This window comes from Centroberyx affinis, unplaced genomic scaffold (assembly GCF_046629955.1).
Source record: "Centroberyx affinis isolate AG114_WGS23_722 - 3 ecotype Tasmania unplaced genomic scaffold, CSIRO-AGI_Caff_v1 ptg004149l_1, whole genome shotgun sequence".
NCBI classification, from domain to species: Eukaryota; Metazoa; Chordata; class Actinopteri; order Beryciformes; family Berycidae; genus Centroberyx; species Centroberyx affinis.
Window position 1 is genome coordinate 128,973 of NW_027281915.1, and position 17,824 is coordinate 146,796.

The following is a 17,824-nucleotide window of genomic DNA, read 5'->3' on the forward strand; positions in this document are numbered from 1 at the left end:
ACCAGGTCTCTCAGGTCATCTGGCACTGGGCTTCTTGTTGTTCCAATGATGAAACTGAAATCTGGTGAAGCTGCTTTTGCTCATTATGCTCCCAGTCTCTGGAATATCCTGCCAGATGACCTCAGATGTGCCCCAACTCTTGCATCTTTTAAAAGTAGGCGTAAAAAACTCTCTCTTTTGACAATAGCTTCTTATCCAGTGCTTTATTGTGTGTGCGTTCTGTTGTTTGCATGTGTGTGTTTGTGTGCATGCGTGTGTGTGTGTGTGTGTGTGTGTGTGTGACTAGATGGGTGGGTGGGGGGTTGATGAATGTTTTGTTATGCATTTTGTGTTTTTATACATTTTTAAATATATTGCTTCTGTTGGTTCCATGTGAAGCGCATTGAGTTTACCTGTCTACAGTACATGAAATGATAGAGTAACAATTACAAATCAAATTTAAAAATGAAACTACTGAAGATGGAGAAGCTTTCATGAGAGTTGTTTCATAGGAGAATAGTTTTTATTCCTGCTGCTCTCTCTCGCTCTCTCTCTCTCTCAGTATGCTGAGTAGCCCATTAGCATATTTTCAAACAAACTGTAATTGCACCAACTTCCTCTGCAGTTAAAGTTCAGTATGTGCCCTGACTTCCCAATCACATGGCTCATTAAATAAGCTGAACCCCACTTACTCTGTTTTGTGGACTTAACACAAGGCCTTTCATTGTCCTGTGTGGCCCAACAGGAAAAAAGATAGGATAAAGAATACTGATACTGAGACTGAGACAGGAGGTTCTGGTGCCTGTGTATGTTGGGATGGGTCAGGGTTAGGGTTAGGGTTAGTGGCCAATAAGTGCATGAATGTGCATGTGTGAAAGCAAAAACAGAAAAGTTTTAATTTTAAGATTTCCTTTTTTGGTGTGCATCAAATATGCACATAGCTATATGGATATAGACATGAATATACAATATACTGTGTGTACTGTATGCAGACATGTAATTAGTCAGCAGAGTTTTGTAGCTGGGTACCTTACTGGTAGTGTAAAAATAGCAGGGCCCCCTTTGGCTCTGCCATTTCACAAGCATGGGTTAGATACAAGTGCAGCTGTGATGGAAAATAACAATGACACTTTAATAATAACTTTTACAGACATTTGAGAGTTTTTTATTGGGTTCTAAAATCAAACCCTGTTGTTGGGGTATGTTGCTATTCACCTCCAAAGCAAATTCAATGTGAAGAGGAGGGATAACTGTTTTTCACTGTAGCCACACTGTATCTGCAAACAATTTTTTTTATTTTTTGTATTAAACCTTTATTTAACCAGGTGAGTCCCATTGAGATTACAAGATCTCTTTTTCGAGGGAGCCCTGGCCAAGATAGCAGCAATACAGAGTTTCAAACAACATACAAGCAAACATTAAAAGCACATAAAACAAAACATACAGTAGCAACTCACAGAATCATATGCCTAAAAGACAGACAGGAGGAAATGGGTCTAGCTAAGGAAGCAATTACAAGTTCCAATTGAATTTGCGTACAAACCCTTCACTACATTTTTGAATGCCCTAATCGGGATCAGCTCATCTAGCTGCAAATCTGTCTGCGAGTGGTTCCAGGCTGCAGGGGTGGAGAACATAAAGGTCTGTTTGCCAAATTCAGTGCGAACCTTAGGGACCGAAAGTAAGAGGGTGTCATTTGAGCCCAACAATAATTGCTAGTTTTGAGTGCGATATACCCACAAAGGTAAGAGGGGAGCAGACCAAGGATGGACTTATAAATAAATATGTACCAATGAGTGAGTCTGCGCAAGGCCAATGAAGGCCACTGAACTCTGGCATATACAATGCAATACTTGATTGAACACTGATGCGTCTTTTGGAGTCATGGAAAATTATTCTAACTCTTAAATGTAATCTGATTACTTTGATGAACTTTTGGATTGCCTTGCCATCAACATCTTTAGAATATAAAGTTGAAAGGAGCATTTTTTCCAGTTTACTAAATACATTTTCTGTCTTCATTATAAACCATGACTATTCATTCTTTCAAGTTGTATTTGTATACGACTCATCAAAACCACTTCATACGATTTATACAGAATTAACCAAATAATTAATAACCAACCAATCATCTGCATTTTCAAATGTATCTGTTGTGTGATTGCAGTTTTTTTTTTACATAACACAGCAAATTTCCCAGTGCTAATAAGCTGCTACAAGAGTTGATTTTTCCATGATCATTTTTGTGTTGATTTGAGAGTTGCTTGTCCACTCATAGAGCTGATATGCCTCTGGGGATGCTGTCCACAACTATCCAAATGTGTTTTCACACTGATTTGTACACTCACTGACAATTTTGCTGTTTGATAAGTACGTTTTAGGAACTAAGCACACATTAATTGTATCCATAACCTATTGTATTTTTCTTAATACCTGAAAGGTTGACTTTTTGGAGATGTAACAAGCTTTTCTTCTGACAGTGATAATCAGCCTCTTCTACTTTGATGACTAAAAATTAAAAATTCTTAGACCGGTCTGAAAGAATGTCACTTTATTGAAGATTTAAGATTCAACATTCAAGAGTTTATTGCCACATGAACCAGGTTGCTAGGAGTTTGTCTCAGCATGTTGAAGATAGACACCTAATACATCAGATACACATAGATTTACCCATTACTATTTAGAACAAGATTAATCAATAAGTAAGTAAAGTCCAACATATGACTTGGCTGGGTGAGAGCAGAAAACCTTTAGTGCTTTATGTTGCATATGGGTGGAGAATATGGAGGAAGGTTGCAGCTGATAATTCCCCATCACTTTTCAAAGTCAGCCTGCTTGTTGTCTAATGTTTTGCATGCTCTTTTTCCACAGGCCGCTTGTCGGTAATGATTTTCCTTGGAGGAGTAATTGATTTGTACTGTGAGAGAACTGCAGCTTGATTTTTCATTTAATGAAAGGCAAAACCTTGAAGACAGATACTGAACAGAAACACTTTCTTAGCTGTCATGGAAGTAGTAAACCCAGCGGGAGATTGTAATCTCCTTATTAATTCAAGTTTAATTTGAAAATCAAGTTTATTGATTTGATGAAAAAACAATATTCATCAGTCATCTAGTCTTCCCCAGTGAAACGTACTGCTGCAACACCAAGAATGAGATTTACTGCTAGAAATGAACACTAGGGCTTATATAAGAAACATCCTCAAATAAAAAGCTACTGTTATCGTCTTAGCCTATTTACTACATGTCAGTGTTTTAATATGGTGCACTGCTCACAGCTCCCATTGGTTGGTGCAGCCAACATATACTAATGCTAGGCTCGGCTTGCTGGACCATGTTAGGATAATGTTGGGACAAAATACCACTGGGCAGCACTATATTCCATATGAGCATGATTAAGGACATGGCAGTTACTTTGTAGGGTTTGTGATTGCAATGTCTTTACATTGTTGATGGTCAGGAGCTAAAATAATAGGCAGTTTATGGTGATCTTATAGAATCTGTCTTTATCCTACTGTCATTTAGCCTTGAGTACAGTAGACTTAATAGCATACATTTGAGCCATAGCAACTTTTTTTTTATTCAGATGCATCTGTTGATAATGATGGCTGCAATATGACATTCATTCCAAAATACTATATGGTATACTCATTACCTCCACCATCAGAGTTGAACAGGGGCTATGTTTTCCCCCCATTCAGTCTGTTTGTCTCTCATCAGGATATCTCAAAACTTTTTGTGTCTATCAGCAGACATAAGAAGAGGAAAAACTCCATTATTGGCCCAATCAAACCAACATGGAGGCACTGGAGAGCTCATTTCCAGTTTAGACATAACTGCCCTGCCAATTTTTCAAAAACTTGGCTCTGTGGTAGAATGGAAACTGAACAGATATAGAGCTGATTGGCCGTGTGGTGATGAGATATTCTGCTAAAATGCTTAAAAGTGGCGAGAATTTGAACAGGCAGATCTCATGTCCCGTTTCAGGTCCAGTCATGAAAATGTGTGCATCTCCTGATGTGAAACAAGTTGGCAATGTGGCATGGAAGAAATTATTAACATTTGGGGAAAATCCGACATCTGGAACTGGAATATCTTGACAATTGCATAGCATTGGCAGAGGTATGAGCTCTACTGAGTGCCATCTAGTTAAACAATGTTTTGTGATGTTCATTCCTCAACAGTTAAAAATAGAGATGATTCAATCTTCTAAAATGCTATTTGAGACATTTCCAGTGGGTGTTTTGTTCAAATAAAAAGGGGAATGGTGAACAGGTAGTTTGTTGTTTTCTTATTAATGGCAGTGATGCATTTAACACTTTGTGTTTAGGCTTACAAGGGGACATCTCCCTTTATATCACCCTGAATATGCCTATGGGTCTGCAGAAGACACACACACACACATTCATTCCAACTTACTCCTAAGCACATCATTGTCCAAACTTTGCTGCTGCCCCATTGCCATCAGTATGTTTACTTGAAACTCTGTATGTGTGTGTGTGTGTGTGTGTGTGTGTGTGTGTGCATGCATGTGTGTGCATGACAGCTTGACAACTGGATCAGAATGGTGCTTAATGGTGTAGGTTATCATGACAAATAAAGCGTCAGCCTGTCCTGATGGTCTTCATCCATCAGCTGCATCTCCCTCAGGAAGTGCGTCAGCAGCGTCAGCAGAGCGCAGTCTGGGCAGGAAAAACTGAGAAGTGCAGCCGTTACCATATTTCTGAATGAATCACTGCTTTCAGGGGGTAATTTTCAATTACCCTAAATTTCCCTCTGAATGCTTAAACACTGACACCACAGTCTTCTTTTTCCCGGATCTGGGGCTCAAGTGAAAACAGATACACCTATAACTGCTCACATATGAGAGGAGTTTAATGTTGAGTGTGTGTAGTGAACAGCAGCATTGTGGTGCAGCATACTGGCACAGTCTAATGTTCAGAAACATCACTGCCATGCAGAAACCCTCCAGAAGCTTTAATGATAATCCACAAGACGCTTGTTTTTCTTCATTTTGGCGACACCTTTTGTGATAAGCGATCATTGCTTTGGTGTTTTGCACTAGGCACTGGCCCAACATACTGTAAACATAAAGACACTCAGTTTAGACTCCATCCAGTTTAGACTCTGTTAAGACTTCTGTAAACATAAAATGCATCACTTCCAGTGCTGCAGAGGATTTTTCCCCAGGAAAGAGGGACTCCCTCATAGGTGTTTACCACAGCAAATGTAAAAGCTTTCATGAACTGGCTACAGGTTGAATCACTATTGTATGGTATCAGTCAGCCATAGAGAGTAACAAAATGGAGATTTATTTATATGAAAAAGTTGTGGATTACTACTTTAACTTTTTGGGGAATTCAGGAAAAACTGGTTGAATTGTCTATTTGACAGAGAAATTTGTCAAAAACAGAAAATCTATAAGGATAATGACAATAAGCTTCTGCCTATATATTTGTGTGTGTGTGTGTGTGTGTGTGTGTGTGTGTGTGTGTGTGTGTGTGTGTGTGTATGTGTGTGTGTCCTTTTAGACAGAGGTATTTTAGTTTGATCTGTTGCTTGCTGCTACCCTCTAGTGATCAAAGAGATACAACACCATTTGTGAAATTTGTTGAGTGAGTGGAAACAGGCTAAAGTAGCCCAAGATTAACACACCATGTCATAACTCACACCGGCCTTAGTCTCTTCTATGGTCAATTTCATAATAATTGTACCTGCTTTCACATCATGTGGCTTTCCTTGAAGATTCTGCCAGGCTGCTTTCTAAGAATGAACCATTTCTGAGCAATACAAATAGACACAGACGAGTTGATGACTGTTGCTCACCCCTTCTGTTTTCTGTTCACTATTTATTTTTGTGCATTGCACTTGATCATTATATACATCCTGTAAGGGTAAACAGAACTGACAAGAAACACGCAAACATAAGTTTACACGTTTTAGTAATACTTTAACAGCAGACGGGCAAACACATACAGTACAGTAGTCTGTATCCAAATCTGATCACTTCCTCACATACCACAGTTTCAAACAACACACATCCATTGACTAGAATATAGAGGTTAGCTTTTTAACATTGCCTTAAGATTGCAGATAGAGAATTGAGTCAGCGAGGGAGCTTATGGGGTTATTTCACATAGGTCCTCAGTATAAACAGAGTACAGTACAGAAGCACATACTACACAGTTCCTGTGTCTGGTAAGTCACCAACGAAAGCAGTAGCCTCTAGATCAGGGCTTCTTAAACGTTTTCAACCTGGGACCCAGTGTCTTGCTTTGGGACCTAGGCCATTCAAGACATAATCTTTCTCTTGTTATGTGGGGACCCACCACACATAGTCCCCTGACCCAATTTGGGTCCCAAACCATGGTTTAAGAAACAGTGCTCTAGAGCAGTCAGAGTCTCTTTCCGCTGGTCAGTATTCAGTCAACGTCCTCAGCTGCAGAGAGGCATCCTGGGAAAGAATGCAAAGTCAAACGCAGGGAAAACAGGACTGAAGTGATGATAATGATGCTGAATAACAAGACTGAGAGACAATCTGGAAAGTCTCTCATCCTTCATCTACATCTCCCAAACAGAGAGATGGAGGGAACAGCAATGTAAAATGAAACACAGTTTATGAACATATGAAGCCAAATATTCTCCTTACTTACATGTGTAAAAAATGTGTTAAAGCACATTTTATACAACTAATCACACAGGTGCCACGCATCAGAAAAAGTAGCTCTGTCAGATAACTAGAGTATAGAGCTCTATCAGATAAATAGATAAAGCTGATGTGAGGATTAAGTTATATGATCATATGATATCAGTGTCCTGCGAAAGCCTCAAATCCCCAAAAGGTCACGAATTGAGAACTGCTTCACTTGATGCCAATATGTATATCATTTTTTGCCTTGTCTTTGCACAATATATATATTTTTGTCTTTGGTGCCTAAGCTTCATGAAATATGGGTTATGAAATATTTTCTTCATGGGGAGACAATGTCAGCAGTCAATTTCACTAAAACATGGAAAAACTGGGGATAAAAGGCTCTTAGCAGGACAGAGACAGTCATACAGTAGAATGATCATATTAGTCAGTGTATTCATGATATGGAGAGAGATTTAAGTTCACATCTTTTAGGTTGGTTTCCAACTATTCCAAACAGCACCTGCAACACATAAAGCTCTTGAAAAATGGTCGATACTCAGAGCCATGTGTGCTATACTGTACATTTGATATGACACAGTGTCTGCAATATTCATCCAGAAACAGGCCGCATGATGATTACTCACTTAAATATCAGAAAATAAATAAAAGTGGCAGTGCCTTGACAGGAATGTCTGGTAGTAGCAAAGGTCAACAAATTGGTATCAAGTAATCAAAAGTAAACACTACATGTTGCGATCGCTGCAAATAAGTCGTTTGATAAAACAGTAGTAATAACAGTTCTGAGTGAAATTAGCCATTGAAGATATGAAGCCGTGAGATGAAGAAAAGCACATTCATTCACTCATGAGGCTGCTTTCAGACACAGTTTAACAAATCATCTCTTTTCGATGGATACATCTCCATGCCTGCAAAATCATCCCATACATTGTAATTCTTACTGCACTGTAGGGAGTGTATGGGGCCAGCGGATGCACCAAAGGATCAGCTGAGCAGTGCTGTAGTGTTAAAGGACATTTAGTTAGAGGATTTTTGGATCATTACGTTATGCTTCATTCACCCACTGATCCACAAAGAGCCTCTGGGAAAACTGTAAAAGGCCCTGCAAGAAGTCACACAAAAAGCAGCAGTTTAATCCTCTAAATGAATCCTATCAGTTGGTGAGTGAAACATAACAGCTCAAGAATCCTGCTATCCTTTAAATAGCTGACGGCATATACGGTTTATGTAAAACCCAATGCAGCACCCTCACACACAACCTACCAAGAGATGAAGACGGAACAAATGACTTAATAAATAAATAACAATGGACTTTCCTTCAAACCTGCACCTATCAAAGTAGTCAAGTTGTGCTTTCAGTGAGCTCCTTGCTTGCTTGCATGTTACTGTAAAGGTGAGTGTGCACGAGGCCTCAAGGTACTTCATGTATGGAACTGTACATGTGCTATTCCTAAAATATACAATCCCCAGCTCCCGGTGAACATGGAAGCACACAAGTGACCCCCGCGAGGCTTGATCACATCAGGCATACCGACGATCCCGCAACACTGTTATGTTGCACCTGTCATTCTAATATTCAGTCCGTGATGGAAATTTTTACAAGCCTTCTAACCCGTGTTTGTCTTATAGTAACCCGTGTTTTTTTTGTTGCTGTCTTTTCCAGTATTTTCAGTCCCATGTCCTGCAAAATGAACTTGACATCTGCGCTGGTGTCCAAAATACAGTACTTTGCTTTCATCTTGATATACAGTGCTGCGGAAAACACTTTCAAAATTAGACAGATCGTTATTCATTTATAACTCCAAATAACCTAATTGGGATGAAAAACAGTTCTGGGGGCAATTCAATTTCATTTCAATCATTGGAAAAACGCAAATTGACGCGGCTATTCATTTTCTTGTCTCCAGTTACATTCAAATGCATGTAATAAACTGTAGATTAGATATGATCACATTTTCATGGATCAAATTTTCACATAATTAAATATGAAGTATAATCCACTTCCTGGACGGCGTGTCTTGTGGGTAAGTGGCTCATTTGCCGTTAAATGCTTGTTGTGCCTCACAGACTAGCTAGGGATCGGTCTCTCTGAATCCCTATTTTGAGGAGTCTGCATAATGCCTGTTCATTTGACCTTCTTCTGTCTTTTTCTCTTGTGAGTTATCTCCTTTAAGACAGAATCAAATGTTCCTCTGTTGACTCTGCTTTGATTGGTGGGTCGGTTCAGGGCTAAGGACACTCAACAAGGAAGGACAATGTTGCACCAGATACATACAGTAGGTAGGTACAGTAGAGCTACACAAAGTCATTTGTTCTCACAATTACACTGTTAGTCCAGGTACTGTAGTTCTGTAGTGTTTTGCAGTCTTTGAAGATCCACCAGATGGTCTGTGTGTGTGGAGAGAGGAGAAGCATGGACTCAGAGTACAGGTATAAAGGCAGATGTTGTGGGGCGGGGCTGTAGTGTTTTGACCAGAGGTGGTGGGAAATGTTTAGGGTTAGATGACGGGATCAGCAGGAACGTTCGCTCCTCGCTCGCTTTCTCTCGCTCTCAGCTCAGTAGAGGGGTTTTTGTCCTTGGCTTTCAAATTCTGACCAGGCATCGTTCAGTTCCATGAAAATCATCTTGGCATATTGTTCATAGGGCTGTCCCGTAGCCTGTGAGGGAAGAGAGGAAAGAAAACATAATTTCTTTGGTCAACCAGTGATTATTACCTTTACCAACCAACTGAGGAATCATGGTTTTAAAATACTGAATTGCAAGTTTAGCTCAATAAATGTCCCACAATTTATCTCATGAAGTGAGCGGCTACTGTAGAGGTTTTTACTACATGTTGCAGGGAAGCAAGTCATTAAAACAGTGTGTCCTAAAAAAAACCTTGGCCTGCAGTACAAATCAGTTTACTCTAATTATGTTCTATTAAGTTAGCAAACATAATGATCATTGCTAAGCACATCAGCTAGACACATTCCAAGATAAGGCTAGGATAAAAATAAAAGACAGTGGGTGACTGGAACAAGTCAGCTAACAAGAGGCATATTTGGGATTGAAGTCAATGACACAGAGAGCAGGCCAGGATATGAAACAAAATCTACAGGTTCTCATGAGTTTGAAGAAACTCAAGTGCAGTAGAAATACATATTAGGAAAATCATGCTTCTGATGTGAGGCATCAAGTGTAAAAATCTAGGTCCAGAAACAGAGCACTCTTTGACCCAAACAGTCTGAGGACTTTCTTTGATGTTGCCTACAGCGATAGTGTCACTATTGAGGAGGCGGGTCTTGCTGTGATTTGAGCATTTTCTTTCTGATTCGTCATCACTGTTCCGAGACCCCGGTGTCTGCAATGTGTACAGTGGTTACCCCGGCAACCGCTAATGTCAATGGCAACAGCTGATGTCGAGAGAGAGAGAACAGGTGCGAACATTACAGCTAATTACATTTGTAAAAGTTTATGTAGACTGTGCGGGAAAAACCTGAAAATAAATGTATATAACATCTTTTTAGAAGTGATTGCAATGCAGCTTGGGCATCAATATTTACATTCACTATTACGTTGTACATCAGGTGAATTCTGGGTGCTTAGCAACTTAATGACTCTGCCTGCCCTCATTTGAGTGACATATCTTGCAACCAATGAAACTTAATGCTCAAAGGTTGAGCGCATTTCAATTACAGCAAAGTTCAGCTCTGTCTCACGTCACCTTCCAGCTACAGCTAGGCAATATGTAGAGGTTATAGAGAGATAAAAAAAAACAGAAATTAATTTTGGCATTGTGCCTTCATCTTCCAAATACAGCAATACTTGCAGTTTGAAGAGATAGATTTACATTTTATAATTATGACATGAGCATGTAGCCTACAGTGTACATTTTATGCATTTACTGAGATGATGAATTGAGATTAGTAGTAATTACGTGAGATTAAGTGAGATGCATTAGAAAATACTCAAATACTGATAGGATATGTCGTTTATTCCATAGTATTGTAGTCCATAGTTTTTGTGTGTCTGTGTATACGTCTATGTGAGTACCTGCATGCATCTGTGTGTGAGTTCATATATGTGTGTGCGCCCGAATGTGCATACAACCCTGCTTATATACATGCATGCCTTTGTGTGTGTGTGTGTCTCACCTTGTCTGGGTGGACCACCAGGACAGCTTTGCGGTAGACCTTCTTGACCTGTTCTGGAGTGACCAGGTCAGCCATGCCCACCGGCTTCCAGCGCGTCTCTCCCTCCCACAGCACCGTATGCATGGTGGACAGCAGGGCGCGGATGTTGCGCTCCTTCCCCTCGATCCAGTCCAGAATCTGGGACACGGAAACAGGAGAGGGAGGGAAGGGGGGACTGTTAGCCAGCGATGGCCAGATTTGGAACAATTATTAACTGAAATCCTTTCAGCTATTTTGGCTCCAGTCAAATGTTTTTCAAGGACTAATTAGGAACGCAAAGTTTGGTCATGGGGAGATCAAAATAGGGCGCTTCATTATTTTGGAATAACTGGAAAGACTTTAACGGCCAAAGGTTTTTGAGTAGACTATCGTATTTTTGTATAAAGCTTCTATCTGAAGAAAAAAGGGACTATAGGGGACTATTACATTCCATTGTGCTAGACCGGAAGAATCAATCTCACAAAACCAAATAGTAATTCTACCCAGATTTGGTGATGCAAGTGTTATGAGACTTCCTGTTTGTTGCATAAACAAAAGCGTTGGAAACACACAAACTCTCATGTCATTCAGTGACCCTCTTTGTTAATTGTTACCAGAAACAGGCCCACGGCCCACTGCAGGCCCTGACCTACAGATTAGGAAACACGACTTTAATCTAGCGAATGTTTTCATTAGTCTCCAGACTGTATTCAATAGTACAGCTAAAAACAGCCCCCTGCCTTGAGTTTCTCAGGGTCCATCTCTTTGGCCATCTCCTCCTTCCTCATCTCTGCTATAGTCCTGGGCCCTTTCTTCTCTTTGGCCCCAGCGAAGCCCTGACCGGACAGCAGGTCGTCAAAGTTGGCATCCGATGCCCTGGGCTTGGGAGCTGGCACAGAGAGAGAGAGAGAGAGAGAGAGAGAGAGAGAAACATGCTATTTTCAGTCACTTTGTATAACTTATCGTCCTATATAGTCAATATACTTTCATTGACTGACTTACTGACTGACTGACTGACTGATTGATTGATTGATTGATTGATTGATTGATTGATTCCCACTGCAGAATGAATGAGCCTACAGCAGCTAATATACTAAAAATCCAATCATCTGAATATCGCTTCCTCTATAAAAACTATAAAAACATGTAGCTGTGATTTTCAAGGTAGCGTCCTATATAACCTCCTGAGTCTCAAACTAGCTTCTAACCTGTGACAGCATGACAGATAATTGTGGTACCAAGTGAGTTCAAAACTGCAAAACCTGAATTATCTGCAGGCTGGTGTTCCTACCAAACTTTCAAGTAGGACGAATTTAACAGACCTCAACACCATTACACTCACCCCCCCTAACCTCACAGCCTCACCACAACATCCTCAGCGTAACAGACAGCATCAACCCCCCTCCCTCATCCCCGGCTCACCCATGCCAGCCTGTGCTTTGGCCCCTGCAGCGGGGGAGCCCCCTCCCATTCCAGAGAAGCTGACGTTGTAGTTGGGTCGGTTCTGGGGCGACGTGTGGGGCATGGCGGAGTGGCTGGGGCTAGGCTTGGGCTGGGGGCTGGGGCCCTGTCCCTGGGGTTGCCATCCTGCACCGCCCCCGCCACCGCCGCCGCTGCCGGGCTGCCAAGAGGGGAAGCCGGCTCCTGCGTGGGGCTGCCACCCGCCTGCGTGCTGGGGCGAGGGAGGGGGCCGCGATGGGGAGCCCATGGGGGGAAAGGAAGGGGTCGTTCCAGTAGGGGTGGTAGGCTTGCTGGAGAAGCCAGAACCTCCTGGAGGGGAAGGACGGAGAGAGAAAATGAGAAAAAGAGTTCATGGCAAAAATGACTTAGACTCATTATATTTTTAAAGTCACAAGGAAACAGGATTTTGATAATGTCTTGCTTCTGTAATTCAATTCATTCAATTCATTCATGATGTCTTAGGATTCTTAGGGTTTTCGGGGGTGAACACTCAAAAATGAACCACTGTACCATGTTGTCTCATGTCATTTTGAAAGTTGTGAATATGTTGAGAGGGGAGAAGGGGGGGAATCTATGATAGCATTACTGGTTGGAATTTTCATATGGGATGGGATAAAAATACAAGAAAATAATTGAATTGAAATAATTTATTGCATTTATTGTTTAAAAGCTTGATATGGGTTAGTTCCTGGTAACTGACCTCCAAGGCTGCCTCCTAGGTTGCCTATGTCAGCAAACGGGTCCAGGGTGTTTGGCTTGGTTTGGTGGGTGGGGGTGCTGTGGACCGAGCTGGTGGGACTGGTGGTGGCTGAGCGACTGCCCATACCAAAGCCTCCTCCTGAATAAGGCAACACACAACAGTGCAGAGGAAAATAATGAGAAATACAGTCAGAGAGCTGTGGACCGAGCCAGAGGGCCTGGTGGGGAGACTACTGCCCAAAACCACAAAAACACAATATAAAACAGCTGGGTGATAGGATAGGGAGGATGACGATCTACAATATTTACATAGATAGAATAGATATAGATTGATTCCTCAATGCAAGTATGAGATTAGTGTGCATGATGACCAGCAGAGGGCAGTGCTCTGTGTGTGTGTGTGTGTGTGTGTGTGTGTGTGTGTGTATGTGTATATACCTGCACTTGTGGCAGCAGGTCTGTTCCAGTCCCATCCTCCCATGGCGTTCTGCTGCTGAATGTTGACTGTCGGGGTGCTGGGCGGGACCGGAGAACTCCGACCTATCAGAGCACAGAAAGGTTAGACACAGACAGACCAGAAGGCAAATGGGAAGGGAGAGGTGTCACGCAGTCATGCAGCAAAGGACCCTGTGTCATGACAGGTCTGACTCTCATGAGAGACACTGTCTGGGACTTGTGACATGTCTGGGACTTTTTCTAAGCCTCAAGGGGATCTAGGTGTTATACAATTTATGGCTGATATTGCCTTGCTCAAAATGCACCCTAAATATGGTTCATGCCATGATTTTTTGAACAACAAACTAAGCAGTATAATGCTATTTAATCCCACCACGCAATAGGAAATGTTTAGGCTTCTACTTAATTCAATAGCAAAACCCTCATTAATACGGGGCTTTGTTGCAATCGTCACCATAATAATACAACTTGACAACACACATCAATCTGTATCAATCCAACAGTATAGAATATGACTGCATTACTTTGGGCTGTGTATTTCATCATGCAAGTGTCATATCATACTGTGTAAGTTAAGCTATTTGTAATTGTTGAAATGCAACAGCAATCAGATGGGCAGCAAAAACTCATCATACATCATGCACATACATACATAGCAGAACACAAAGTAACACTGTAACAGAAGCAGACAATCATTTGTGAAGTGTCTGAGTGAGAAGAACAATGGAATATGGTGAGCTACACAAAAAAAAGAAGAAAAAAAAAAGCATGGCAGACTTGTGGACAAATCTTGAATAAAGACGTGTTTGCACCCAGTTTTAACTAGCGTTGATGCACACAGGCAGCCAAAATGCATGTGTATGTGTTAGTGTGTTAATATGTGTGGGTATGGACTTGTGCAGCAGATGCCATTACATGCCTTACCCGGATGGTGCAGAGTCTTGGACTTGGAGTCATAGTTGCAAAATGTTGCTTTGAATGCATCCAAAATGGTGTGTGAGAGTGTGTGGCAGGAATGCAGAAGCATGCCTTACCCATGCCTGTAGGCTGCAGGGTGGGTGATGGAGAGCGAGCGGCATGCAGGAAGGGGTCTGGCTGCCCCACGTTACCTGGTCCCAGGAATGAACCCATCAGCTCCTGAGGCTTAGGCATGGGACCCGTCCCGAAGGGATCGAACGCTAAGGGGAACAGCGTTTTCCGATCAGATTTTTTTTTTATTATTTCAAAAGATTGTTCTTCTTTTCTCCATTTTTGCATTATATGAAATGTCACTGAGTTTCTTTGTATAATATGAAATGGCCATTTTTCATACTGCAGTGATAACAAGAAAAACCCCTGTGCATTTTGCTTCCTATATTCCCATTAAATGAGTGACAGTGATTTATCTCAGTGTCTTGCCTGGTGAGACAATAAATACTACATTAGGATATCTTACACTGTGCTGTACTCTTTTCCTTATCTAGTATTATTTTGAACATTTGAATTTGGGGTATATGTACAAAGATCTTTCTGTACAAATGAACATAAAACCTTTTGCAACTTTCTCATCTCAGAACTCAAAATAGTAATGCCTAGCATTTTAATTTCAAATTTCAAATAGTCTATATAAAAATACGGCCTCTTTTAAATTACTATATGATGAAATCCAATCCAAAAATCCAATATCCAATATTATATTCTTTCCTCTTAGGGCTACTGTTTTGTTATCTTTCAATTAATGGGAAAAATCCACACTCAAAAATAATTCCCATTTGATAGCTCTGCAATCTTACACACTTCAGTGTATATAATGATTTTTCACATTTGAATTCTGTTTTATGATGGATTTTTTTTAAGGACTGTAACTACTCTGTATCTCACCTGGTGGGGCAGGAGAGGGGCAGGGTGAAGCGGTGTTGGGGGCTACTTTGTGCGGTGTGGACTGGGCAGAGGACGGCCCGCTGCTTGGCTGAGGCGGGCCCCCGAACAGGTCCCCTAGGAGGTCTGTGGTGGCTGCGGCAGGCGGGGGTTGAGACGAGGCGCCGGGGAGCTTGATGGCCTCCCCGTCCAGGCCGAGGAGATCCACTTCCTCAGCGGGCGGAGGGGCGGCGGCCGTTGGCGCGGGGGGTTCGGGTCTCTGGGGGGCCGCGCTGGCGTTGCTCTGCTGGCTGGAGAGAGAGAGCATCTCGTCGTCCGAGGGCTCGCTCTCCTCGCCGTGTCCTCGACCGTCCGGACCTCCGTGGGGCCGGCTTGGCTCTGCGGGAGAGAGAGAGATGGAAAGGAGGAAGGGTGTGAGAAAGAGAAGGAGACAAGACAGCAGAAGAGATAGAGGGAGGGAGGGAGAGGGAGAGGGAGAAAAGGAGGGAAAGAGTGTGAAATGGAAAGAAGAGGGGAGGAAATAATAGAGCATGTGTCCAAATGGAGAGGGAAGCAGAGAGGGGCAGCGATAACAAAGCAGAAGCAGGAAATGAATTGGGGAGAAAGCAGACAGAAAGATACGGTAGATAGAGAGAAAGAGGGACAAGAGGAAGGCAGGGAATCTTTGTACATATGCCCATAGGGAACTAGGTAGGTCATTTCTACCTACAATCACTAACTTCTCTCCTGATACTGTTTGCTGTGTGATATAATATGTTCCACACTTTGCGATCTTCCAGAGCTACAATAGGTTATAGGTGCATAACATCTGGCTTGGGCCTCAGCATCCTCAGCTAAGGGGAAGAAATGAGATCTAAAACAATATAACAAATCTTTGTATTTATAAGCATATTTTCCACTTGTTGGATTATTGTAAGGACTGGGAAGAAAAGGAAGGCTATATCACTATAAACCAGGTACTCAGCTAGTTTTCACCTGAAGCAATAATTCACTTTGGTAGAACAGTTTTAATTTATACCACATGTACCTCCATTGGGGCTTTTTTTTCTAGCTTCCATTAGCTGTCACCACTAGGATTCATGTTTTTTTCCCCAGCTCCTGATATCAATAATAAAATATATATATATATATATATGTATATATTTCTTGAAAAACATTATACTATTCTGGATATTACTCTGGATACAGAAATAAAAAAAATATTACATGGGTCTGCTGTTGTAGCTAATTGTGCTGATTCCAGGTCCCCAGAGGGCCCGCTACTGATGACAGAGGTAAGTGGAAAATTTTCTACCAAAATGAAATATCACTCCATAACAAGGATGGGGTAAATTCAATTTCAATTCAATCAATTCAGATTGTAAATGGATATCACACAGGACTCATTCTCTAGTTATTTCTTAATAGCATCAATACAACGCTGTCATGCTCATATGAATTTTGAGGAAAGTTTGATTGAATTGAAAGTGCACTGAACCAAGCCCTGGTTAACTAACGTCAATATACAGTTCACTAGCAGGTCTGTGGTCTCCTCTACTGTCTTACCCTCTAGATCCAAGCCCTCCATCTCATCTTGTAGGGACAAAAATGAAAGTCACATTAGTTTGTTTGTGTGTATGTCTGTGATGTGTGTGTGACAGCATCTATTGGATTATCTATTGCATCAGTATCTTACACATCTGCACATTGAAATTTGCGTGTGCACGTGTGAATCTGCGTGAGTGAATTTGTGTGTGTTTGTATGTGTGGGTGAATTTATGCACTTGTTTTGTTATCCTTGTGAGAACCAGTTTGAGTTTAGACTTTCAAAGTGAGAACATTTTTGCAAGACAGGTCCTCAATTTTTAAGGGGCTGTTACAGGGTTATGAGTAGGGTTTAGGGTTAAATAACAATTAGGTTTATCTTTAGGTTAGGATTAGGCTTAGTGTAAGGTTAGTTTAGGGTTAGGACTTAAGTTTAGGGTTAATGTTAATTTGGATTAAGTTTAGGAGGCTAGGGGTTTCGATATTAATGCAGTCAATGGAAGGTCCTCACGAGTAGTTATTGATGATATTCCCACGACAGCCATTTTGAACTTAACGTCACACTCAAAATGGGAAACTACCCAGAGGAGCAAGTACAGCCCAGCACGCTAGCAATCAGACAGACATTTATCATTTCAGATTCCTTACTGAAAAATGTTTTAGAAATGAATGGTTGTCAATTCAGAGGGATATAGGTTGACATTTTAAGATAATATATATTTGTCCCAGTATAGCTAGCTAGCTACCGGAATCTGTCCTAGGTAGCTAGCTAGTAGCTAACTAGCTAGTAAGCTAGCTAACTTACCTGCTAAATTCAAGCACTTATTGCAGTTGTTGTTCCAGAGATTGCTTTTTAGGTCTATCTGAAGTCCTCACATATGTGTTAAAGTATATACTAATCTTAATCATAGAGTTTCCCACCCCAAGTATGACCAGAAGTCCACAAGTCCAAAAATGGCCACCGTGCAGTACAAGTGTTTGTCTGTGTGAATGTATGTGTGTTTCCCGTCCACATCAGTAATGGCCTGGGCATCTTGCATGTGTG

The 17,824-nt window shown here is 41.4% G+C and overlaps 1 protein-coding gene across 1 annotated transcript in view; it reads right to left on the reverse strand.

The window, feature by feature from the left end:
* Positions 1–9,078: 9,078 nt before the first annotated feature.
* Positions 9,079–17,824, reverse strand: part of dnajc6 (DnaJ (Hsp40) homolog, subfamily C, member 6) — a 33,920-nt gene continuing 25,174 nt past the window's right edge. The window contains exons 11-19 of the mRNA XM_071542672.1: positions 16,801–16,827; positions 15,259–15,633; positions 14,433–14,576; positions 13,387–13,482; positions 12,944–13,081; positions 12,205–12,552; positions 11,523–11,671; positions 10,765–10,941; positions 9,079–9,288 (exon numbers count right to left, since the gene is read on the reverse strand). Coding sequence (XP_071398773.1) covers positions 9,187–9,288; positions 10,765–10,941; positions 11,523–11,671; positions 12,205–12,552; positions 12,944–13,081; positions 13,387–13,482; positions 14,433–14,576; positions 15,259–15,633; positions 16,801–16,827 — 1,556 coding nt within the window. The 3' untranslated portion in view covers positions 9,079–9,186. The remainder of the gene's footprint in view (positions 9,289–10,764; positions 10,942–11,522; positions 11,672–12,204; positions 12,553–12,943; positions 13,082–13,386; positions 13,483–14,432; positions 14,577–15,258; positions 15,634–16,800; positions 16,828–17,824) is intronic.